The 27,411-nt window shown below is 41.6% G+C and overlaps 1 protein-coding gene across 1 annotated transcript in view; it reads left to right on the top strand.

Annotated features, from left to right (window-relative positions):
- Positions 1–27,411, top strand: part of LOC126262476 (peroxiredoxin-6-like) — a 137,954-nt gene that overhangs the window by 92,075 nt on the left and 18,468 nt on the right. Inside the window, exon 3 of the mRNA XM_049959140.1 lies at positions 18,738–18,955. Coding sequence (XP_049815097.1) covers positions 18,738–18,955 — 218 coding nt within the window. The remainder of the gene's footprint in view (positions 1–18,737; positions 18,956–27,411) is intronic.

The raw sequence follows: 27,411 nt of genomic DNA, 5'->3' as shown, positions 1-27,411 counted from the left end.
TGTAAAACTCTTTAGCATTCTTACAACTAATAAACATATCAAGGAGTGAAATAAAGTGCACAGGCACTGTAGAAGTCTTTAGCATTTTCACATAACATATCATGGAGTGAAATAAAGTGCACATGCACTGTATAAGTCTTTAGCATATTTAGGACAACTGATCATATTAACAAATGAAAATGAAGTGCACACGCACTGTATATGTCATTATCATTTTACAAGAACTAGGAAAGGAATGGGAAGGATTGCGTCATGATTGTAGCACTTTAGGTTGCACACAGCTGCACTGAAAGTCCATATCTTTCTACAGAAGCACAACACCAAGTGAGACAATCTGAAGTTCTTTTCCTTGAAGTATTAATCAGTGTAGCCAAGACACTGAAATGTCGTATTAATATTCCATGTTATCATTTTGATAGAACACTAGGCATACCAAACAGTGGGACCATAATAGCATCTCCATCGCTCAAGGTGGTGGACAGCATGTCGTGTCAACACCACGTTCTTGCAAGGTACACCAATATGGAATTCGTGCAAAAACCAAATATAGTGCTCCATGATCATGAGGATAGACAGGACAAACGGATTTTGCAGTAATTTCTGGTAATTAGGTCAGAAGGTGAAGGACATTAAGTCACATACTAGTCTTCATTGAGAGTTACACTAGTCTAACAACTGATCTGAGTAACTGGTGGCACTCATCGCCCAGTTACTGAACATTTCTGTACCATGTATGAAATATTACAGAATAATGTTCATAAATGATCTGTTTACAGAGAACATTGGCACTCATTGGCCAGTTACAAACCATCAGAGGTCATCATTCAAAACAGGAGCTAATGAATGGCATAGTATTAACATAATTCACTTAGTTATAGTAATCATTGGCACTCATTGTCCAGTTACAAAACATATAGCAAGTATTGAATAGTACAAAACATTTTTCATCATTCAAGTGACATACGACATATTTAATATAATTATTGGCTCTCACTGACCAGTTACAAACCATCAGAAGTCATCATTCAAAACAGGAGCTAATGAATGGCATAGTATTAACATAAATCACTTAGTTATAGTAATCATTGGCACCCATTGGCCAGTACAAAACATACTTCATCATTCAAGTGACATACGACATATTTAAAATAATTATTGGCACTCACTGGCCAGTTACAAATCATCAGAAGTCATCATTCAAAACATATTACTCAGAACTGATCATTCCAGTGACATAGAACATATTGAAAATGTAACATACTGTAACTATTTATTATTCAACGTCTGTGACTAGAAACATTACTCAGAATTCCCTTTTTTTTGTGCTAGCAATGCATTGCGTTGAGATCTGTAATTAATTACTGGGGCATAACAATATTTGTTTTTGAGTTATTGCTGCAAATGAAGATGTGTAACGTCATTCGTCATGAGTCAGCTGTAGCAAGGTTATGAAACAAGTAGAGTATATGTGATCACATTCATAAATGACACAGGTTTAATGACCAACTGCTTATAGCACATTAATTTCATGAATAATTTCTCCTGCAAAAGATACAAAATGGATTATTAAACTGAAAGAAGAAACGCATATTATGCTGAAAAGTAGTGAAATTCTAATTAACAGGTAGTGAAATGTGTATAAAATATATATATTCTCTAGCTGTCCTTTCCAAAACCTCCAGTCATCATACCATGCGACATAAGACATACTGTCAAAACGAACTGCAACAAATACTTAAATAACTACATAGCATAAATACATAAACTTCAACATTATCCTCATCTGCAAAGAAAAACTTCATCATCCATATCATCATAACTCCATTATTATCATCACCTGTAAAGAAAAACTTCATTATCCATATTAGCATATTCTTCATCATTATTCATCATCATTCATTATCATCTGCAAAAAAGTCACTTCATTATTCATTATACAACTATTCCTTATTTCTAGCATATTTCATCACTAAAACTAAGATGTGTAGTTGTGTCTGACAGCCTGCATCAATCGCCTCGTATTCTGAAAGAAAAAATTAGTTAAGACTGCTATTCTACGATGTGTATAGTATATTCGTGTTAATGCTTGTTAATTCTGATCTATTTACTCTTCGTCACGAGGTATTGCATCTTCTTTCGTTCATTCCGAAGGTGAAATTCCCATTTCTGTTTAATTTATTTCTTTTACACGTTATTTCTTTCTGAAAATGATGAACAAAGATTAATGTCTTGCATTTAAATCAAATACCCACTAAATAAAAACTGGTTTATAGTAACATAATTGAGCATACAGCATAGCATGACAGAAAACGTAATATGTCAAAAACATAGACAGTGTGCAGGTGCAAAAAAAAATGTACACAGAGTATCACAATGTATCAGCAAAAAAAAAAAAAAATGTAAAATAGTCACGATGTTGAGCTATCATAAGGCAAAATGTCAAAGTCAACTGGTATTTGTCATATCTTAAATATTTGATGGTGCATACAAACAAAACACGAAAACAATCATACATACATGAAAAATGGAAAATATGCACGGTCTGATATATAACGACATGGAATGTGACCTTCTTTGTGTTCAGCTTGTATGTTGTGTAGTTAATAGAGGCGAGAATTGTAGACTTTAATAGAGAGGATTTAATAAAATTAATATGTCACTAGATAGAATTGCATAATTATTCATAAGATACGTAAGTTTATCTGGAAAAATGTGCACGGTCTGATGTGTAACGACAAGAAGAGCGACCTGCTAACCTTACCTTCATAAAGTATGTTCATTCAATAAAAGGTTTGATGTTGGATACGTGGTGGGTGCCTTTGGTTTTTCTGGTTCTCAAAGTTTCGACGTGTACTACATTGGGGTGAGGAATGCTGCGAATTCGATATGGACCTGCGTATAGAAACTCAAATTTACTGCATCTACTCTTTCCTTTGTTGGATAAATAGTGTGTACGTACTAATATCTTCTGTCCAATGTGAAAGTCACGGCGTGTACAAACCTGTTTTTGCTGTTTTCTCCGGCGCTCTGCGGCACGTTTGATGTTGTTCAGCGCAATGTCAATTATTTCATGGTTTCGTAGTCGACGAGATGTAGGGAAGGTTACTAATTCTTTAATTTTGTTAAGTGGTTCAACATTTTGCAGTATAACAGACGGAGATAGCATGGTAGATTCATTTGGTATGGAATTAATTACATCCTGGAATGAGAGTATGTATGTGTCCCAATCAATATGTCTTTTATGGCAGTATATTCTACACAGTTTACCAATTTCTTTCATTAATCGTTCACAAGGGTTCGAAGAAGCATGGTACCTGGATATATAGATCGGAGAAATGTTTCTAGCTTGCAACATACGTGTCCATATAGCAGATCGAAACTGTGATCCATTGTCGGAAATTACTTTCAACACATGCCCTACATGAAATAAAAAATGTTTTACAAATGCTTTCGAAACAGTTTTAGCAGTAGCTTTGCGTAACGGAGTGAAGGTAACAAATTTTGAAGTGAGTTCAACAGCGACGAAGATGTAGCAAAAACCTCTATTAGTTCTGGGAATCGGACCAAAAATGTCTACAGCGGCCATGTGTCTCAATTTAATCGGTACAATAGGATGTAACTGAGGAATATGTGAAGTCGTGTCTGATTTAGCTTTCTGGCAGATTTTACATGTCGCTAAAACTCGTCATATACGTTTCTCCATGTTGGTAAAATAACAGTTCTGTCTCAGTATAAGAAAACATTTTCTGGCTCCGTAATGTGCGTCACTTAAATGAGTATACCAGATTAATTTGTTAACAAGTTCGTCAGGAATGCATAATAACCAATTCTTGCTGTCAGGATGAGAGCGGCGAAACAGAATATTATTGCATACAGTGTAATGGTTTCTAATGGTAACATTATTCCTATCTTGCCAAAGGTGTTTAATTTCTTTCCCCACGTTGTCTTTACTCTGCTCTTGTGCTATGTCTTGTAATGACGACGAAATGAAATTTTCAAATGCAACTTGTTGAATGTACATGACGCTGAAATTTGCTTTGCAGAAGTTGGTTGCGATGTCTTGCTGATTGTTGCTGAGAGAACGGGATAGTGCGTCTGCAACAATATTTTGTGTGCCGGGAATGTGAACAATTGTACAATTAAATTCCTGTAAATAAAGTTTCCATCTGCTTAAGCTGTCGTGTGTAAATTTAGCCGAAAGTAAAAACTGTATAGCTCTATGGTCTGTGTAAACGGAAGTATGTCTTCCATAAAGAAAATGCCTAAATCTGGTAAAAGCCCATACAACACATAATGTTTCAAGTTCTGTGACAGAATAATTGCGTTCAGCAGGTGACAGAATGCGACTTGCAAAAGCGATGTTTTTAATTACTGTACAACCATCTTCTTCAATTTCCTGAAACATATGTACGCCTAAAGCGGTGTTAGAACTGTCGGTAGCAATGGAAAAATTTCTAGTAAGAACTGGGTGCGATAAAAGTGGTGCATTCAACAAAGCTTGTTTCCGGTTCACAAATTCAAAATGTGCTTGCTTATCCCAGGACCAAATAGTGTTTTTACCTGTCAATTGACATAATCTAGGGGTGTCTAAAGCAGAGTAATGAATAAATTTACGAAACAAGTTAATTAAACCCAAAAAGCTACGTAGTTGTTTCTTCGTCGTAGGAACAGTAATGTCACGTAAAGCTTGAAGTTTTTCCGGGTCAGGCGCAATGCCTTCTGCTGAAATTACATGTCCAAGAAATTTTATAGAAGTTTTACCAAAGTGCGATTTACTGAGATTAACTGTGAGTCCTTGTGCACGAAAAGTTTGCAACAGTTGTTCAAGAATCAGATTCTGTTCAGACCAGTTAGCTTCTGCAATAAGAATATCGTCTACGTACGTTGTGATTCTGTCTTTAAGTTCTGTCGGAAGTATTGTATTCAAACCGCGAATAAAAGCTGCTGAAGAAATGGTTAAATCGAATGGTAATTTACAAAATTGATAACAGTCACCAAAACAAAGAAAAGCCGTGTACTTTCTGCAGTTCGGATGGAGTTGAATTTGCCAAAATCCCGATTTCAAATCTAATGTGGAATAAACAGCAGTACCATGAAATTTCTGTAGAAGTTCTTCTAGTGTTTGTGGGCGATCTGTTTCGTTAATAATAATGTCATTGATGTGACGCGAATCAAGTACGAGGCGAAGTGAGCCATCCTTTTTCTTAACAATATGGAGCGGGTTTATGTACGGGCTAACTGCAGGTTCAATAATTCCTTGGTCAAGCATAGCTTGCAATTCTTTCTTAACTTGTTCTCTGTGAATATACGGAATGGGATAATGTTTGGCTTTAAATGTGTCGTGCTGTTTAACTTGAAATTCATACATAAAACCAGACATAGTACCAGGAACATTGTCAAAAACTGGAGCTTGCTGTAAAAGAATTTTGCGTAGTTGTGTGCGTTCGTCGTCTGTATTTGCACTGCTCCGTTTAACTTTATCAGAAATCATCTGTATAACGTCACAGTCGGCTTCGTCTGGAGTATTATAGTTGTGAACAATGTGGAATGACATTCTAAGTTACGTGATGCGGAAATGGCCCCTGTACGATTAATTGTTTGTTCTTCTGCAGATGATGAGTGCTGAAATTCTAAAGCCAGTTGTACATTTTCATCCTTTAACATTAAATAGGAGTTTTGAAAGTCAATAATGGCATCGTGTTGTACCAGAAAATTCGTACCTAAAATAATGTCTGTCGTCAATAAGGGGATAATCCAAAAATTTGAGTGAAATGTATGACCTGCAATACAAAATGATAAATGTGTCTGTAATTTTACATCCTCTCCTTTACTAGATACTGCTCCTTTTACTTTCGTTTTGCCTAATGGTAACGTAGGATAGGTTTCTCTTTGTTACACTCGTTGAAAGTTTCCTCATTCATAACTGACATAGGTGATCCAGACTCGATTACTGCTGAAAATTTCGATGATCCAATTTTAACCTCGATGACAGGGTGTGAAATGGTTTTTTGAATAACTGGTCTTTCCTGCAAAAGAGTGTCTCGGATGTCGTCAAAAGTAATAACATTTTCGTGAACAACATTCTCCGTGTCAAAAGTAGTGCTTGCGTTGCTGGAAGATGCGACCTGTACAGTATCTCGTCAAATTCTATCTGACGTGCTATTATTCTCAGGAGGATGCTGCGGCATTTCCACTATTTGAACTGTTCTGTTATTTCTTCCTGACGTATTACGTTCTGGATGATACCTACTGTCTGGTTCATTCATGATAATATGTTGTTGCGGATGTTCTTGCTGCTGATAAGACCGACTGTTATTAAATGTACGCTGAAAATTGTGCTCATTATTTTTACGTCTGTCATGATAGTCATTTCTATACGGTGCATTGCGATAGGAATTGAAATAGTGTGTTTTCTGTACGTACTGGTTTCCTTGTTGCTGTGCATTACTATTTGTTGGGGGCGACGCTATACGCGTACGCGGCGAAACATTAAACCTTGGTTGACCTTGTGCATTACATTGTTGATTAGGTATGCTAACTGGTTGGTTTTGTTGCTGTTGTTGGGAAAAACCTCTATCGTTACCAAAATGTGGTTCCTGTTGCTGATAATTTTGACGATACTGATAATTAAAATTTTGTCTGTTATTAAAGTTCTGGTGGTTGTCGTTCCTGAAGCGTCTATTACCTTTACTATTGAAATTGCGTGGCTGATCATAATTGCTGTATGTTTGTTGACCTTGGTTACTATATGAAAAATTTTTGTTTATAAAGGAATAATCCGATTGCTGCACTTCCAAAAGCTGTAACAGATCTCTGAATGCCGAAATATTTTCTTTCTGCTGACCCGTTAAAAGTGACACTCTTAATGATCGTGGTAATTTAGAAATGCATAACTGAATAAGTGCAGATTCACTGTATGGTTCACTTAAGTATTGGTTTTGTTGGACCATGTGTTCAAAAAATTGCGTGATACTGGGAAAATTTGAGTTCTCATAATTCGGTAAACTAATTAGTTGATCCTTAATTCCGCGCTGTGTCGTCTTCGACCAATACGCTGACAGAAAAGCATTCTGAAATTCTTCTACCGAGTAGCATTGTCTCGCGATCGGTCTCATACGAGTTGCCGGTTCGCCTTCCAAAAAACTGCAAATAAATTCAAGTTTGTGCGGTACAGGCCAAGTCGGTGGAAAAGCAAAGCTAAATTGTTGTATCCAATCCAAGGGGTGGATCTGTGTTCTGTCATTTTTAAATACTTTAAATTTTCTCACTGATAGAAAATGTTTGTAATCAAAATTATCGTCTCTGTACGTCTGAACAGGTTCACGATTGTATGAGAATCTATTTGTCTGTGACTGTTCGAAATCTAGGTCACGTACTCTCTGTAAATTACCTAAATTATACTGGCAGTGTGAGTCTGACAAATGTTCGCAAAGTGGCGTCTGCTGTGATGTATTAAACGCTGAAACATTTTTCATCTCTGTTACCTCTTGCTGTAAAGTTGACAATTTTCTACGTAATGTATTATTAGACGAATCTATCTCACTGATCGTCTGCTGTAAATTTTGGAATTCAGGTGTTTGATTAAACGAAATCGGTGAAGTATCGTCTGATTTGGTGTCATTATTACTTTCAATAACGTCAATACGACTGGCCAATTCATCATATTTTTCAGTCAGTATTTTTACCTGATCATTTTTAATGTCACAAGCATTAATTTGTTTTTGTATTTTACGTGTGGTTTCGTTCAATTTTTTAACGTCAGCTTTGATGACATCGGAATCCTGTATTAGTTCTAATTGTTCGAGTCTGTCGGTCACTGTCTGAAAGTCCACTATGTGTGTATCTGTTTTTGATTTAAGATCGGAAATTTCATCACGCAATTCGGTGTTCAACTGTTTGATAGTATTAATTTCGTCTGATACTGTAGCAATATTGTTGTCTACGTATGTTTTTGCTTTCGTAAACAATTTACGTTTATCTTCCTGTCTCTGTGCGGTAATTGTTTCCATAACTTGTCGTTTTACTTTATTTTGTTCCTGTATGAACTTACGGTAACGCGTTTCACTGTTTTGTAGGTGGTGATTAAAACGTTCGTCAATTTGACTGTTCTGTTGGTCGAATTTCGCGTCTACTTTTGCATCCAGTGTGCGCGAAAGTTCTGCTGACATCAATTTAAACTCCTCGCGTAACTGTGTTGTGTTTTCAGAGCATTGTTTACCGACTGCACTAATTTCGTCTCTAAGTGTTTCTGTTGTAGCTGTTTGCATATTCCTTAATTCTTGAGCAACTGATCTAATTTCTTCACTACTTTTCCTAGCACAAGCCTCAATTTCCACACGTAATTGTTCTTTAGTATCATGAAATTGCACGGCAACGGCTGTAATCTGTTTACTAAGCTGTCTGAAATTGTTGTCTAGTTTTTTATTAAGGTTATCTTGTTTTTCATTAAGTTGTTTGAAATTTTCATTAAGGTTGTCTTGTTTTTCATTCAACTGTTTGTAATTGTTGTCTAGTTTTTCATTCAGGTTGTCATATTTTTCATTAAGTTGTTTGAAATTGTTCTCTTGTCTTTCATTCTGTTGTTTGGAATTTTCATTCTGTTGTAGCAATATTGCCATAATTTGATCCAAGCCAATATTACCTACTCTATTCTCTGTGCTGTGTGATGGTGTATCTGCAATTGTCCCCTTTTTGTGTATCCATTTCGATATTTTCTGCTTCTTGAAAAGGTTTGCCAATCTGATGTGCACTGTTGGTCACTACATCGGAATTAAATAAATCTGACGTATTCTGATTACACTGTTCATTTTCATTAGAAAAATTTGTCTGTTCATTACGTAAATTTTGCAACCCGGGTGTATCAAGCTGGGCAGCGTTCTTTGTAACAGAACGTCCCGCGTCATCAATTGTCGTTAAATTAACAGAGGACACAACTGAATTTGTTTCCTCATCACTAGGATCAAAATCATTACTAGTGGTCAGTACGCATTGATTGTCTACAATTAGGGAATTATCATCATTACACCGAGTGTCGCAAATACTATCGGTCAAATTATTCGAGTCGGCTTTTCACTCATTACACATCGCGATGTACTGTTAACAGTTTGTCGCGGCATTTTTCACTAATCAAAATTAAGCACAGATGAAACAGAGACAATGCAAAATGCAACAAACACAAATACAACAAGGAGCAACAAATTGCCGATGATCTGTGGAAGAAAGAGCGACAAATTAGTAAATGCGTTGCGCCAGATGCAAACTACGTTGAAGAAAATAAGAGCAGATATATGACTACTTCTCAGAAGATTCACAAAGAAATACGATCCTGGCCGGATGTCGCCAAGTGTAACCTCCCCACAGAAAAATTATAATAATGAAAATGGACCAAGCGTAAACTCCCCACAAAATTATTAATTAAATGAATTTTTAAAGTATTGTAACCTTTGAACAAAATTAATTTTAATGTAACCTCTGAACAAAATTGGCTCCCATTTATAATCTGTGTGCAGAAATGCATTCACATTTAATGTTCCCACAAAATTCTTTTCTCATTTAATGTTAAGTTCGAAACAGAAAATTTCCTAAACACCAAAATAATAAAAAAAATTAGTAACCTGGTAAATATTATGAGGACAGCAGCGCTGCCCTTCGGCCCTGTATTCTGAATAAAAAAGCAAAAATTCTTACCTCATATATTGGTTCTTGGAAGGAATGATCATGAATTGGAAATATTCTTTAAATTGAAATGAATGCTTTTCTTTAAAAAAGTTACTTTACATTATAAAAATTATTATTGGGGCATTTTTTTGAAAGAAATTAAAGGACAATTAATATACACTCCTGGAAATGGAAAAAAGAACACATTGACACCGGTGTGTCAGACCCACCATACTTGCTCCGGACACTGCGAGAGGGCTGTACAAGCAATGATCACACGCACGGCACAGCGGACACACCAGGAACCGCGGTGTTGGCCGTCGAATGGCGCTAGCTGCGCAGCATTTGTGCACCGCCGCCGTCAGTGTCAGCCAGTTTGCCGTGGCATACGGAGCTCCATCGCAGTCTTTAACACTGGTAGCATGCCGCGACAGCGTGGACGTGAACCGTATGTGCAGTTGACGGACTTTGAGCGAGGGCGTATAGTGGGCATGCGGGAGGCCGGGTGGACGTACCGCCGAATTGCTCAACACGTGGGGCGTGAGGTCTCCACAGTACATCGATGTTGTCGCCAGTGGTCGGCGGAAGGTGCACGTGCCCGTCGACCTGGGACCGGACCGCAGCGACGCACGCCAAGACCGTAGGATCCTACGCAGAGCCGTAGGGGACCGCACCGCCACTTCCTAGCAAATTAGGGACACTGTTGCTCCTGGGCTATCGGCGAGGACCATTCGCAACCGTCTCCATGAAGCTGGGCTACGGTCCCGCACACCGTTAGGCCGTCTTCCGCTCACGCCCCAACATCGTGCAGCCCGCCTCCAGTGGTGTCGCGACAGGCGTTAATGGAGGGACGAATGGAGACGTGTCGTCTTCAGCGATGAGAGTCGCTTCTGCCTTGGTGCCAATGATGGTCGTATGCGTGTTTGGCGCCGTGCAGGTGAGCGCCACAATCAGGACTGCATACGACCGAGGCACACAGGGCCAACACCCGGCATCATGATGTGGGGAGCGATCTCCTACACTGGCCGTACACCACTGGTGATCGTCGAGGGGACACTGAATAGTGCACGGTACATCCAAACCGTCATCGAACCCATCGTTCTACCATTCCTAGACCGGCAAGGGAACTTGCTGTTCCAACAGGACAATGCACGTCCGCATGTATCCCGTGCCACCCAACGTGCTCTAGAAGGTGTAAGTCAACTACCCTGGCCAGCAAGATCTCCGGATCTGTCCCCCATTGAGCATGTTTGGGACTGGATGAAGCGTCGTCTCACGCGGTCTGCACGTCCAGCACGAACGCTGGTCCAACTGAGGCGCCAGGTGGAAATGGCATGGCAAGCCGTTCCACAGGACTACATCCAGCATCTCTACGATCGTCTCCATGGGAGAATAGCAGCCTGCATTGCTGCGAAAGGTGGATATACACTGTACTAGTGCCGACATTGTGCATGCTCTGTTGCCTGTGTCTATGTGCCTGTGGTTCTGTCAGTGTGATCATGTGATGTATCTGACCCCAGGAATGTGTCAATAAAGTTTCCCCTTCCTGGGACAATGAATTCACGGTGTTCTTATTTCAATTTCCAGGAGTGTACATTACTAGATATGCGCAAGGCTGCTTCTTTACCTTCTACAACAATACTCATCTTCCAGAGTTCTGACCAGAGTCCCGAGCAGACCGGACAGCCGACACGGGCCGACTACCTCCGACTCACGCAGACTACTCAAGACTACTGAAGACTACTGCTTACTAGAGCCCACCGACTACTAAAGCCGACTGTCGACTCGCGCAGACAAGCGCAGACTAGCGACATACTACTCTCTGGTCAGAGATTCTGTCATGCCTCGCCCATCGCCGGCAAAGCATACGTTTTACAAAGTCGTGCTTTACTTTAACCTCGTATAGTTTTCCGATGGGTTCATATTAGCGAAGTTGTTAAATTTCAGGCAAAATCTTTTATTAGCCGTAACTCCGTAACTAAACATTTGCGGACCTATGTTTACATGAACTTTTTTTCTTTAGTTTTACATGTAGAATAAAGTATTAAAATATTTGCATATCTTCGTGAATCACCCTGTATATCTAAAGAAGTTTAAAAACGGTATGCTCCAGACGTTCACCGAAAAAAATTTTAAATCAGTAAATCATAGCAGATCCAAATATTCCTGAAAATATTAGATCGTATCTCTCGTTTAACAGCGATGATCACTGCAACAGCAGAACAGAGAGTTTCTAGATGAATATTTTCACACATACCTTAGCGACCCGTCTTATGTGAATTCCTGTAATAGATATGCTACAGACTATTGTGTTAGGGATCATACGTTGCTTCCAAGACACCTACGTGAACTGCTTTATGCAGACTAGTTTTATTGTTATAAATTTAGGAAGAACTACAGCGTGGCTTATTTTTAATTTACCTTGTGTGTCTAAACCCAAATCGAAGGGTTCCCCAAACTTTTCACCAAGAGCATTTTGATCTTGTCTCTTCCACTGCTGTGTTTATGTCTCTTTTTCTCAAATTTCGCAGTAGTTGTCTTGATCTCATCATAACTTCAAAGATTTCTATTTCATGTCATTAGAATAACCAGTGTGAAAGCTTTTTTGTTTCCCCTAGTCCCGCCTGGTCATCCGACTGTGTTTCGAGGCCCACGAGAAAGACAGTTCGTGTTTATCACAGCATGTGACGCTGCAGATCTTACGAGTGCGAACAGCAGTCTCCGGCGTGGAGCGAGTAACTACACTCATGTTCAAGAAAACAGAACGCCTTGAACGACTAGAGATAGGACGTTAATATTCACAGGACGTGTACATTAGTATGTTCTGCAGAAATGATTAGCATTGAACCATGTCGGCCTGCGGGATCGAGGTCAACATCGATATTGCAGCGCAACACCATCTCCCGGAAAAATCTGCCTGTGGCTCTCGTTTTTGCTATAAACCGAGGGTAATGGATCAGCGCGTCTTAAGTAGGCGTACAGGATGCCGCGCCGACCTATGCACGAACCACACCTCAAATCAGTGAGTCTGAAAGAGGGCGCATTATTGGCATGAGAAAATGTGATGCACCCATCTGGGAAATTGCCGCTCGTGTGGCTCGACGTGTTTCGGCAGTGCAACGGGTGCGGGAAGAATGGTTCACGGAAGGCCGTAGAATACAACAAGATAGGTCACGTTGCACCACCCAGACTCCCCCTCCTCGCAGGAGGGACATTGCAGGACAAATCTGTGTCCTCCTCGGCTCTGGCGCAAATGTGTAACAGTGTGTAACACATCGTACATTATCAGGGGTGACAGTCCATCGCCGTTTATTACTGCATAGGTTACGTGCGCGTCGCCTACCTTTGACGAATGTGCAGAAACATGCGCCGGCCGGAGTGGCAGTGCGGTTCTAGGCGCTACAGTTTGGAACCGAGCGACCGCTACGGTCGCAGGTTCGAATCCTGCCTCGGGCATGGATGTGTGTGATGTCCTTAGGTTAGTTAGGTTTAATTAGTTCTAAGTTCTAGGCGACTGATGACCTCAGACGTTAAGTCGCATAGTGCTCAGAGCCATTTGAACCAGAAACATGCGAGACGGCAATGGTGTTTGGAATGACGTCACTGGTGACAGGAATGGCACCAGATGGTGTTTTCGAACGAATCCAGGCTCCGTTTGTTCGAAAATGATGGTCGCATTTTTGTTCGCCACCGACAGGAGGAGCGGCTTCACAGTGACTGCATTCGCAGCGGACACATTGCGCCGACAATGTGTGATCCGCGAATAAAATAGTTGTTACCGAGAAAAATAAACAATTGATCTGTCGCGCAACTTAGCTGAGAATGATGCGCGCGACAGGAATGGCGAAGCTGGCCATTTGTGCCTTGGAGCGAGAGTTCACGTCGTATGAAAATCATTGTCATGAAAGTAGATCTGCCCTTGTCAGCAATACATTTCAAAAAATTAGATATATCTAATGACCACACTCTTTTAGAATATTCCTACTTTCGCAAAAATACCGACCATTTCTTTCATTTGTGTAGCCTGATGAATAATTAGTTTATTAATGCTGATAATGTGCATGCAACAATTAAAATGCTTTTTCTCATCACGGCAAGACAATTAAAACACTGTTATTTGTGACTGCTTTTCGACTGTTTCTAGCTTGCATTGGAAATGTGATGTCCACATGTATATAGTATAATGTCTGTTATTACATTCATATCCAAGTAACGATAGTGAAACTTAACGTACTTCGTATCTTGGACACTTTTTACCAGAAGCAAAAAGGGGCCAGATCTGTGGAATTTCACCTTTTCGACTTTCTGCAACAGATCGTAGAGATTGTTTTACTTTCCTGCCTTGCTTCTAAATCACGTGATTTTTTTTTAATATTCCTTAATTGTTTATTCACTACCCTCACGATGAATCATCTGTCCCTTGTTACGATCTGAAAACATTGTGGAGGCAGAAGATATAATCCCAGTCGCTAATGACTCACCATTTACTGAACTGTGCATTGTTCTTGACAAAAGAAGAAACAAAACAAAAGAACTGTACAGGTATCTGTAACTGAAAACTATTAGGTACTAACGAAAATAGATGGAGCACTTAAACGGCGAAAAACGAAACACTACTCAGTAATAATAAATTTCAGTATACCATAAGGCTGTATTTTTCGGACGGGCAATACTTGCACTGCCCATATGCGCCATGCCGCAATGAACATATGGTAGGACCGCCTTCCCGCTCTCCGCCTCACCCCTCCCGCAGTGCTCGCGAGGCGCGCGGCGCGAGAAACTGTGCCAGAACCACAACGCCGCGCGACCCGGCGCAGACGCGTGTCGCGTCCCAGTCGCGTCGCGTCCCAGTCGCGCCGCGTCCCAATTTGCGCGGTCCCATTTGAACCTGTAAAGTTACAAAATACGCTCTGCGCTTCGCCGCGCCACACACGCTATACGCGTCTCGGTTTGCGCTTAGCCTACAGTAGAAGAGCGATATGTGGTAGCAGCTGGTACGGGTAGTTTAAGTTCGAAGTTGTTTCTGATCGAGTCGATTAGCTCAATAAATTTCTACTCACAAAAAGACACCCCTCCTCTTGGAATCGGAGTTGAAATTACAGCACGCATGGAGCCATTTTGTGCGTTTTGGATTTTCTGTGACTGTCTTACGGATATCAGGACTAAGACTAATTCTGGGCAAACATTTAACACCTTTTTGTCATCACAATTATTGAGCGGTAGAGAGATAAGGAATACTGAGAAGATAAGGAATAGTGTTTATGGAACTAAATAGAAATAAATTACATGTCTGGGTATACACAGGACGAAACTGTATGCGCCATGACGCTGTATCGCCAGCCAGGTAAAGAAGTGACAAATACGAGGACAAATATAACGTGAAGTAGCGAAGCTGCCTTTATGAAACGAGTGAATGAATAGATCTAGCTTCGATGCAAAACATAACATGCATTATCCAATAGGTACACTAGCATAAGCAAAGTAATTAAGTGCTGCACCTCTTCAACAAAATTTCTGACTATTTAACGACAGTAGTCTGCCCACTTACAAAATCTGAAAACCTTGTATGTAAGCTTAGTAAAGGTTGCGCCAGAAAATGATGTTGTAATGTTACAGAGGAAGTAAGTAAGAAAAGGAAGTTCTTTGGACGATCCGACAAAGCAAGAACAGTACGGAAAAACATAACTGGCGGCAATAGCAGCGTAATCGGACATGTTGAAAATACTTGAGTGGAAGAGGGGTCGATGGAAATTACTGAGGAGGATGAGAGTAACAGGCTTTCGTAGTGTGTGAAAATCGTAGATGACACTGCAGAGCGCAGTGTACTTACTATGCAGCCCGCACTCTCGCACAGACTTCGTGTAGCTGGCACAATAGACAGCGTGTCTTGTCACCTGCCACCTTCCGCAGCCACGAGCAGACAGCTATGCAATTTCGTCTTACTCTTCACGGCAGTCACCTTCAAGTATGAACTTTCAGCTGCCATACCACTCCTACTGTATAATTTCAAACGGGAGGAAATCACGTGGTATTAGTTATCAGCATTACAGGATAAGTGTTGAAGAACGAGTACACCTCTGCTTTGTCTTACGTGATGTCTTTCAAATGGTTTGGCACTTTCTTCGCATTGACTTCCCTCCCAGTTACGTCATTCATTTCGAAAAGAAGAAGGTATGTTGCTGCTGTCCTTGATGATCATTGTATTTTTTATGTAATAAACTTCAGTGGTCCTTCCTGATTCCAGAGGTATACACTTTATGTATATTATCTCATCATTTGTATTTTTAAATACCTTTTTACAGTAGATGCGGCGCGTGCAAGTAAAGTAGGTGTAAAGACAATGGACAGAAACACACACATGCAGGCCCCATGGAAGAAATTATTACGGTAGAAATGCAGCCAATATAAAGAGATATTTCAGATTGCAAACCTCTGGAAAAATGTTTACATGGCGAAATGCAGACTTCAAATGGCAGCACTTGCTAAAAACTGTTTCTGTTGGTACTCCACCTTTTCACATTGGTGTGATGGATGTCATAAGATGTTTTACTGATGGAGTAATAAGCAGATTAAAAACTATAAGCAGAGTAGGCACCAAAACTGGAGAAAACCTAAGGACTGGACTTCTGCGAGTGCACAGGCAACGTGTCACTGAAGCTGACAAAGCTGCTGATCATAACACTGGAGGCCACAATAAGAAGAAAAGAAAGACAACTAAAGAAGATGAACAGGTCTCTCAGAATCAACAAGATGATGGAGCTGGGATATTTTGACATGTAAAACAAGCTCCCCTGGCAGACGTTACAAGAGAGGCGTTGTGCATCACGGAGAGATTTACTGCTGAAATTTCAGGGTAGCACTTTTCAGGAGGAGTCGGACAACATATTACTTCCCCCCACATACATCTCGCGTATTGATCACGAGGAGAAAATTCGACGAATTAGAGCCAGTACAGAGGCTTGCCGACAATCATTCTTCCAACGACTATTCTCGAGTGGAACAGGGTTGGAGGGATAAGATAACGGTTATGAATTCCACAGTACTTAAATTTTTATCATGGAGAGGTCCAGTGTACTAATTATTTGGTTGAATTTTCATTTCAGTATCAATTAAAGCTTTTATGTTACTGCATTTCAAAATTCTAGTGAAAAGTACCGACCATGATGCCCAGGTCCCCTTTAACATTTCCTGCTCGATTCAGTAATGGAGAACGAGAGGACCTTCCGAAACGTGACAGTACTGTGGAACGCCTTCCATGTAACAGCCTCCAGTTTAAGGGCTGATTTGATGCATCTTTCCACGTTAGTCCATCCGTGCAAAACTCTTCATCTTTGCATAACTGTTAAATATTTTTACTGTATTCTAGCCACCATCTCCCATTACAATCACCCTCCCCCCTTGCCCCCCAGGACCCATCAACCCAGTCCGCAGCTCGTGGTCGTGCGGTAGCGTTCTCGCTTCCCACGTCCGGGTTTCCGGGTTCGATTCCCGGCGGGGTCAGGGATTTTCTCTGCCTCGTGATGACTGGGTGTTGTGTGATGTCCTTAGGTTAGTTAGGTTTAAGTAGTTCTAAGTTCTAGGAGACCGATGACCATAGCTGTTAAGTCCCATAGTGCTCAGGGCCATTTTGAACCCATCAACCCACCCACGCCCCCCCCCCCCCCCGTCCACATTCTTACATTATTAGCTTGGCAATTCTTTAATATCTCAAAAAAAAAAAAAAACCTTCCGAATAGGCCTTGAAGGCCCAACGGCACCGACCGGCCGCCCTGTCATCCCCAGCCCTTAGGCGTCATCGGATGCGAATACGAAGGGGCATGTGGTCAGCACTCCGACTTCCTGCAGTTGTCAGCTTTCGTGACTGGCGCCGCTACTTCTCAATCAAGTAACTCCTCAGTTGGCCTCACAAGGCCTGAGTGCACATCAGCTTGCCAACAGCACTCGGCAGACCGACACGGTAAGCCATCGAAGTGCTTCGGATGAATCCAGGTTCTGTTTACAGCATCATGATGGTCGCATCCGTGTTTGGCGACATCGCGGTGAACGCACATTGGAAGCGTGTATTCGTCATCGCCATACTGGCGTATGACCCGGCGTGATGGAATGGGGTACCATTGGTTACACGTCTCGGTCACCTCTTGTTCGCATTGACGGCACTTTGAACAGTGGACGTTACATTTCAGATGTGTTACGACCCATGGCTCTACCCTTCATTCGATCCCTGCGAAACCCTACATTTCTGCAGGATAATGAACGACCGCATGTTGCAGGTCCTGTACTGGCCTTTCTGGACACAGAAAATGTTCGACTGCTGCCCTGGCCAGCACGTTCTCCAGATCCCTCACCAATTGAAAACGTCTGGTCAATGGTGGCCGAGCAACTGGCTCGTCACAATACGCCAGTCACTACTCTTGATGAACTGCGGTATCGTGTTGAAGCTGTACCTGTACACGCCATCCAAGCTCTGTTTGACTCAATGCCCAGGCGTATCAAGGCCGTTATTACCGCCAGAGGTGGTTGTTTTGGGTACTGATTTCTCAGGATCCATGCACCCAAACTGCGTGAAAATGTAATCACATGTCAGTTCTAGTATAATATATTTGTCCAATGAATACCCGTTTATCATCTGCATTTCTTCTTGGTGTAACGATTTTAATGGCCAGTAGTGTACTTTCGCGTTATTTTATCATATAAAGCTATTGTGTGTAATGTTCAACCGTCACTTATCTCTGTAACGCACAGTACAGTTGTTGACATACATTGTATCTAAGCTTCAGGTGTTATTTTGGTATGTATTCACTGGGTTACAATGTTCTGCGCTTACCGTTTTGCTAACTAGCTCACAAAGTATTGCTTCTCATATGTTTCCAGTTGGTTTATTAGATGTGATAACGATTATGACCGAAGAGCGTGCACTTTGTGATCTAGAAATATTCTGTGTGTAAGTACTTCTGTCCTACACAAAGTGAGTCCATTCAGAGTAGGTGGTGCTGCCGGCGATGGAGGCGTAAGTGGTGGTGGTGGTGGTTGTGGTGGTGGTGGATGTCGCGCAGTTGACTGACGCCTGTTTCCGCCCGCAGGACATCCGGTCGTTCGCGCGCAACCTGCCGGCGGAGTTCCCGTACCCCATCATCGCGGACGAGACGCGCGAGCTGGCCGTGGCGCTGGACATGCTGGACGAGTCGGAGCGCACGGCGGAGGGCGACCCGGTCAGCGTGCGCGCCGTGCTCATCATCGCGCCCGACCGCCGCCTCCGGCTCTCCATGTACTACCCCAACACCACCGGCCGCAACGTCGAGTGAGTCCGCGCCTGCCAGCCTCACTGCTGCTGCTTCGTCACCACTCTCCTCCCCGTTCTTCTTCCGAGCAGTGCGAAACTCGATGATCTAGTCACAAAGGCAATTGTTATCAAGGTTTCCACGGTCTTCCAATCTCTCATCGAAGCACACCTCACAAAAATTAGTCACCTCAAGGACACATCAAGCTCTAGCCAGTGGTCTCCACTCGGCGACGAATGAGCCCACAAGTTTCTTCAGATATACAGGGTGATTCAAAAAGAATACCACAACTTTAGGAATTTAAAACTCTGCAACGACAAAAGGCAGAGCTAAGCACTATCTGTCGGCGAATTAAGGGAGCTATAAAGTTTCATTTAGTTGTACATTTGTTCGCTTGAGGCGCTGTTGACTAGGCGTCAGCGTCAGTTGATGCTAAGATGGCGACCGCTCAACAGAAAGCTTTTTGTGTTATTGAGTACGGCAGAAGTGAATCGACGACAGTTGTTCAGCGTGCATTTCGAACGAAGTATGGTGTTAAACCTCCTGATAGGTGGTGTATTAAACGTTGGTATAAAAAGTTTACAGAGAATGGGTGTTTGTGCAAAGGGAAAAGTTCTGGACGGCCGAGAACGAGTGATGAAAATGTAGCACGCATCCAGCAAGCAGTAACTGGACTACAGTATCTGGAGATGTTAGAGAACTGGCTGTTCCCTCAGCTCGAACAAGAAGCACAACAATTCATATTTCAGCAGGATGGAGCGCCACCACATTGGCACTTATCTGTCCGTAACTACCTGAACGTCAACTACCCGAGGCGATGGATCGGCCGCCAGGCAGCCCATGACAGAGCACTTCATCACTGGCCTCCAAGAAGCCCTGATCTTACCCCCTGCGATTTTTTCTTATGGGGCTATGTTAAGGATATGGTGTTTCGGCCACCTCTCCCAGCCACCATTGATGATTTGAAACGAGAAATAACAGCAGCTATCCAAACTGTTACGCCTGATATGCTACAGAGAGTGTGGAACGAGTTGGAGTATCGGGTTGATATTGCTCGAGTGTCTGGAGGGGGCCATATTGAACATCTCTGAACTTGTTTTTGAGTGAAAAAAAACCTTTTTAAATACTCTTTGTAATGATGCATAACAGAAGGTTATATTATGTTTCTTTCATTAAATACACATTTTTAAAGTTGTGGTATTCTTTTTAAATCACCCTGTATTATATCTACTCACTGAAGTTAAAAATGTGCAGAGCCACAAATTTGGGGGATGTCAATGGCTACATTTCACTTGCATTTCCAAACAGTCCTAGACATTTTCTATGGAATTAAGATCGAGTGGTTTGGCGGACCTTCCGAGGCCTAGTAGCGCCCCTGAGGGTCCACCGGTAACGTCCAGCCCTGTAAACCTTAGGAGTGTCTACATGAAAATATAGGAGAAGAGCAACACTTAGTCACTGAGAGTAGTGGCATAAGCATCCTGGTTCAAGTCTACAGTAACCTGAATGGCTCTGAGCACTATGGGACTCAACTGCTGAGGTCATTAGTCCCCTAGAACTTAGAACTAGTTAAACCTAACTAACCTAAGGACATCACAAACATCCATGCCCGAGGCAGGATTCGAACCTGCGACCGTAGCGGTCTTGCGGTTCCAGACTGCAGCGCCTTTAACCGCACGGCCACTTCGGCCGGCCAGTAACCTGAATCTCTGGACCCATATCATGATGCAAAAAAACACCCACAGAACATCATCTGGCTTGAACTACACGCTCCGACACACTACGGTTTAAACACCTAGTTGAACTGTCAATGCCTTGGCGTCTTGCATAATAATTTAAAACCGGGCAAAACGTGACTAATCAGATGACATTACCCGCCTACCAGGCAGCTACCGTCCAATTCCTGGAACTCGTTTGGCCTATTCAAGACGTCCATTTGCAACTGATAGTCACTGAAAAGGAGTATAGGTGAGGATCTTTTTACCACCACTATTTTAAGCTATTTTAAATGGCTCTAAGCACTTTGGGACTTAACATCTGAGATCATCAGTCCCCTAGACTTAGAACGACTTAAACCTAACTAACCTAACGACACCACACACATCCATGCCCGAGGCAGGATCCTAACCTGCGACCGTAGCAGCAGCGCGGTTCCGGACTGAAGTGTCTAGAACCGCTGGGTCACAGCGGCCGGCTAAGCTATTTTACCTGGTGAGCGGTACACCTTTTCATGTAAATCCGGTGGATAATATGTTTTCATACATCAACACAACTGCAAACTTCATTAACGGTGTAGTCATTCGCACGTCCAGTTTCGGTAGTTCCCTTCTGCTATTCCGTCACATCTCCATGTTGATACACGTCACTATGTTCACTCCACACAACCGACTGGCAAATACACACGACATCACTTACAGGACTTCAGTCTATGGTCGAAGTTCACGTGATGGCCAGATACCAGTTTCTCGATATACAACTCTTCAAAGCGACCAGTGCGCCAAGAGGGTGACTAATATTTTGTAACAATAGTGCAATGGAAATTCCACTGTTAGATGCAAAGGAAAGAGCGGCTACGTGGCAAGAGTATGTTGCAGATATCTACGAGGGGAAGACTAGTCTGATGTGATAGAAGAAGAAACAGGAGTCGATAAGAAAGAGACAGGGGATCCAGTATTAGAATCGGAATTTAAAAGAGCTTTGGAAGACTTAAGAAGGGATACATAACATCCCATCAGAAAGGATAGATAACATTCCATTCAGAATTTCTAAAATTTTTGGAGGAAGAGGCAACCAAACGACTGTTCACGTCTGTGTGTAGAATGTACGAGTCTGGCGATATATCATCTGATTTTCTGAAAGATATCATCCCTGCAATTCCGAAGACTGTAGGAGACGACAAGTGCGAGAATTATCATCCAATCAGCTTAACAACTCATGCATCCAAATTGCTGACAACAATGAGATACAGAAGAATTAAAAAAGAAAATTGAAGTTGTGTTAGATGACAATCAATTTGGCCTTAGGAAAGGTAAAGGCACCAAGAGGCAGTGCTGAGATTGCGGTTCATAATGGAAGCAAGAGTAAAGAAAAATCAAGACATCTTCATAGGCCGGCCGCGGTGGTCTTGCGGTTTTAGGCGCGCAGTCCGGAACCGCGCGACTGCTACGGTCGCAGGTTCGAATCCTGCCTCGGGCATGGATGCGTGTGATGTCCTTAGGTTAGTTAGGTTTAAGTAGTTCTAAGTTCTAGGGGACTGATGACCACAGATGTTAAGTCCCATAGTGCTCAGTACCAATCATCTTCATAGGATTTGTCGACCTGGAAACAAGGTTCGACAACTCAACATGGTGCAAGATGTTTGAAGTTCTGAGGAAAATAGGGGTAAGCTATAGGGAGAGAGGAGTAATACACAATACGTACAACAGCCAAGAGGGAATAATAAGAGTGAAGCACCAAGGTCGATGCTCTCGGTTTAAAAAGGGTGTAAGACAGGGATGTAGTCTCTCCCCCCTACCTTTCAGTCTTTACGAAGAAGCAATGGCGGAAATAAAAAAAAGTTTCAGGAGTGGAATCAAAATTCAAGGTGAAAGGATATCAACGATACGATTCGCTTATGAGATTGCTATCCAGAGTGAAAGTGAAGAAGAATTACATGATACGCTGAATGGAATGAACAATCTCATGAGTACAGAATATGGACTGAGAATGAATCGAAGAAAGACGAAAGCACACTTCAGTGGGAACCTGGTTTGAGGAGGGAGGCTTGCTAGGGTAGTCCGTGCAGTTGTGCAAAGAAACTGTGCCAGGGTGGTGCAGTGGTTAGCGCATCTGCCAAGAGGGAAAGAGACCCTGTTCGAATCCCAGCCTTGGTATGAATTTTTACTCATCACTTCAGTCTGCCATATATACGTCATAGATGGTTGAGACTTAAAAAGTTCTCTGCTGGCATACAGTTTCAGTTGAACTTCCTATCCACCTATTTGCATTCTCATCTTCATAGACTGCACCAAACTCCCTCAGTTCTGATATGTGTGTAAGCCTAATTAGTTAATTTGATCAGTGCCGTAACTGAGACTTGTACGGCTGAGATCAAAGGGAGTTCTGATGAGGCACTTTACCTGTCTAAGCATACCATGAAGATCCAGATAAACTGCTCCCTCAGTTTAAACGGTGTTGAACAGTTACCGCACCGTATCTAATCCGGTTTCTCGGTCATCACAAATGAGCTCCCGCTGTCGGTATTTTTAGAGAAATATTTCCCCTTACCATAAAGTAACATGGAATGATCCCCACAGAGGTCAAAAAATCAACTTTAGCAACGCAGATTAACAAAACACAAAGACTAGAATGTTCAAGACAAGAATGCTCACAGGAAACAATAATACTGAAGTAATAACCCAGTCACACTTGTAAGTATCATCACAAACATCTCACCACGTTCGCCCTCCATATAAGGTAATGTAAATCAAATCCTCGACATTATTACGGATCAGTTATATTAGTCAACAAGCGGCGAGGCTCTATTCAACGCAGAAGCTACTGAAAAGTCGCCAGGGTGTTATCTTAGTGTTACAACGTGTGGGTGACCATTCGCTCCCTCGGGGTCGAAACTGACAGCGGTAATAACGGGCGCATTGTTATTGACTACAGCACAGAACAGCTACTGTCCGACCGGAGAGCATGTACGTAACGCCGCGTGCACTGTTAGACTGTCTGTGCTAATTAGGAGTACAAAATCTGCAGGAAGTTACGGCTATTTTCAGCCTGCTCATAGCGCAAGAACGCAAATGAACATTCCTTTTCTTACGAAATACAACTAAGGAGAGTTACGCAAAAAATTGATGGAACATTTTTCACACATGGGAAAAGAGACCGTAGAAAAAGGGTAAGAAAAAATAGCCCTTCTTTGTAATATTCTAAGCCCACCTAATGAAAAATTAGGTCCAAAACGGACCCACATTTAAACTGTTTGCAACTTGGAAGTATTATATTTTCTCCCCGGAACAGGGCGTTAGCCTGTCGCCAGGTAAGTCCATTGGGAGGGGCTGCCTCTTCGCAGACTGAGACCTGCTACCAATTGTGTTATCCTTAACTGGAGTGATTTTAGGAAGGGACGCTCCCAGAACGATATAACGATATTATTCTCAGTCTTGAAAGATTCTAGAAAAACAACGTGAAGACAATCTAGACACGCAGGTTGCTTTTAATTGCCTTCTAGGATGTTTTTGACTCGTTCATTAGAAACAGACTGTAGAAAATAGTAGATCAAAGAGGATATCCCATACGTCTTATACAAGCAATCAGAAACTTGTGTGAAGTTTCCACGATAATCGTAAACACAAGCGGCTCAAAAACGGAAGAGATAATAATAAATCACGGCGTCAGGCTAGGATGTAGCTTTTCACCGACACTCTTTAACATCTGTATTGAGGATCTTATAAGAAAATGGAAGAATCAAATATATGAAAATATACAACTAAAAAGAAGCTATCATCTGAACGCTATACTGTGCGCGGATGGTGCAGTCTTAATACACAAACAGGAAACAAATCTACAACGTTCCTTGTATAGATTATACGAACTAGGAATCTGAAAATAACCGCCACTAAAACTGCAGCTATCTCTCAGTATGGAAAACGACCAACCCAATCAAAAATTGTTAGTGAAGACAAGGCGCCGCAACAAGTCCTCATTTTTAATAACGATGATGATGTTCAGAACAAAATCGATAAACTTCAGCAGATATGTGAAACTACGTGTAAAACATTAAAGAATGACACAAAATTTAAGTTTTACAAAGCAGTAGCCTGCACCATGGTTGTGAATCTTGAACTGAAAAAGAAAAAAAGGCAGGAGAGCTTACAGGAAAGGACAATATACGAGAAGAAATAGTAATACTTAAACAATAAAGTGGAAGAAGATGAAGAAAACACGTTGAACTAGTCAGAATTCCAGTCATTGCAAACAAGTACAAGCCCTTAAGAAAGAATACGCAGTGGAAAGTCGAAAAAAAAATGCTCCTGAATATGTGAAATCGGAATAGGCCCACTGCCTAAACCTTGAAGTGAAGAAGAAGAAGAAGAACTTAAAAGTTTGAATGTTTTGAAAAATCTGACGAGAGAGAGTTGGCTAGCATTAGATAAAACTGATAAGATGTAGGGGAGTGAAACTGAAAGAGAACATAGTTTTGGTAACGTGACTATTATGAAGGTAATGGGAACGGTTCCTGTTTGTCATCCTAATGAATAAGAATGTGGATAACAGTGGCGAGTTTCTGCAAGCAACCTGATAACGATGTTGAAAAAGAGATAATATCTGCTATAATTTTCAAAACAGTAAAATACGTCGAATAGGATGAAAATGTAGTAGATGAGAGATTAGAATCTGAACAGGGAAGATCAAGAAAGAAGTGCTCGGATTAAAAAGGGCTTAAGACAGGGATATAGTCTTTCACCGGTATTGCTCAATCTAGACATCGCAGAATCAATCATGGATTTAAAACAAAGCATCGGTAGTGGGATAAAAAGGCTGAAAAGATAATTATACGATTTTCTGATGACATCCTCTCCTCAGTCGAAACGTGGAAGAATTACAGGACATACTGAATATAATGAGCAATCTGCTGAGCGCGGAATATTGATTGACACTAAACAGAAGAAAAATGAAAATAACGAGGAGAAGCGGATTTAAGAGCAACAAGAAATTTAACATCAAAATTGATGACCGAGGAGTAGAGCAAATGAAGGAAATCTGCTACCTTGTAAGCAAAGTAACACGCGAAGGACAAAGTAAGAACGATATAAAGAACAATCTAGACGGTTTTCCAAGAAGTCTGCTGGTATCAAACATGGGCCTTAATTTCAGGAAGAAGTTTCTGAGAATGTATATTGGAGCACAGAATTGTATGTAAGTAAATCATGGACTGTGGGAAAATCGGAAAATAGCAAAATCGAAGTGTTTCAGATGTGGTACTACAAGAAAATTTTGAAAATCATGTGTACCGATGATACAATGAATGAGGTGGTTCTCTGCAGAATCTGCAAGAAGAGTTACACGTGGAAAACATAGATAAGAAGACGGCTTAGCATGAGAGGACATGTGTTCAGACATCTAGGAAAAACTTTTATGGTACTAGAGGGATCCGTAGAGGGTAGAAACTACTGGATGACAGAGATTCGAATAAAGCCAACAAATAATTGAGGAGATTGGTTGTAAGTTCCACACCGAGATGAAGCGGTTTGCACAGGAGAGGAATTCGTAGCGGACCGTATCAAACCATCACAAGATGGATGACCTTTCTCCCCCGCCCCCTCCACCCAAACAAAAAAATAAAACAAAAGCAATTGAAAAGAATGCAATGAGAAAAACGTGCTTGGTGAACGGAAAAACATCTACTTCTATATCTTCATGGTTACTCTGCAATTCACACTTAAGTGCCTGGCAGAGGGTTCATCGAACCATTTTCATACTACTTCTCTACCATTCCACTCTCGAATGGCGCGTGGGAAAAAGGAACACCTAAATCTTTCCGTTCGAGCTCTAATTTCTCTTATTTTATTATGATGTTCATTTCTCCCTACGTAGGTGGGTGTCAACAAAATATTTTCGCATTCGGAATAGAAAGTTGGTGATTGAAATTTCGTAAATAGATCTCGCCGCAAAGAAAACCGCCTTTGTTTCAGTGAGTGCCACCCCAACTCGCGTATCATATCAGCGACACTCTCACCTCTGTTGCGCGATAACACGAAAAGAGCTGCCCTTCTTTGCACTTTTTCGATGTCCTCCGTCAATCCTACCTGGTAAGGATCCCACACCGCGCAGCAATATTCCAGCAGAGAACGAACAAGTGTAATATAGGCTGTCTCTTTAGTGGGTTTGTCGCATCTTCTAAGAGTTTTGCCAAAAAAGCGCAGTCTTTGTATCACCTTCCCCACAATATTATCTATGTGGTCTTTACAATTTAAGTCGCTCGTAATTGTAATTCCTAGGTCGAATTAACAGCCCTTAGATTTGTGCGATTTATTGAATACCCTAAATTTATCGGATATCTTTTAGTACCCATGTGGACGACCTCACACTTTTCTTTGTTTAGCGCCAATTGCCACTTCTCGCACCATACAGAAAATCTCTCTAGATAATTTTGTAATTGGAATTGATCGTCTGATGATTTCACTAGAAAGATATTTACTTATGGAGAAACAATCATGATCGCAAAATATCATTTACTTAAAATGACCGGTTTCGGCAGCTACAGTGGGCCATCGTCGGATTGGTTGCACTAGTTACTGGAGATTGCGACGTGTTGAGCACTCGTGTGTTGTCAAGGCGATAACTTGACAAGTTATCGCCGTGACAACACGCAATTGCTCAGCACGTCGCCAGCTCCAGCAAATTATGCAATGAACCTGAACATGGCTGCTGTAGGTGCCGAATTGGTCATTTTAAATAAATGATATTTTGCGATCACGATTGTTTC

Source organism: Schistocerca nitens, chromosome 6 (assembly GCF_023898315.1).
Source record: "Schistocerca nitens isolate TAMUIC-IGC-003100 chromosome 6, iqSchNite1.1, whole genome shotgun sequence".
Classification (NCBI taxonomy): domain Eukaryota; kingdom Metazoa; phylum Arthropoda; class Insecta; order Orthoptera; family Acrididae; genus Schistocerca; species Schistocerca nitens.
This window is presented reverse-complemented; position numbering and strand designations above follow the sequence as displayed.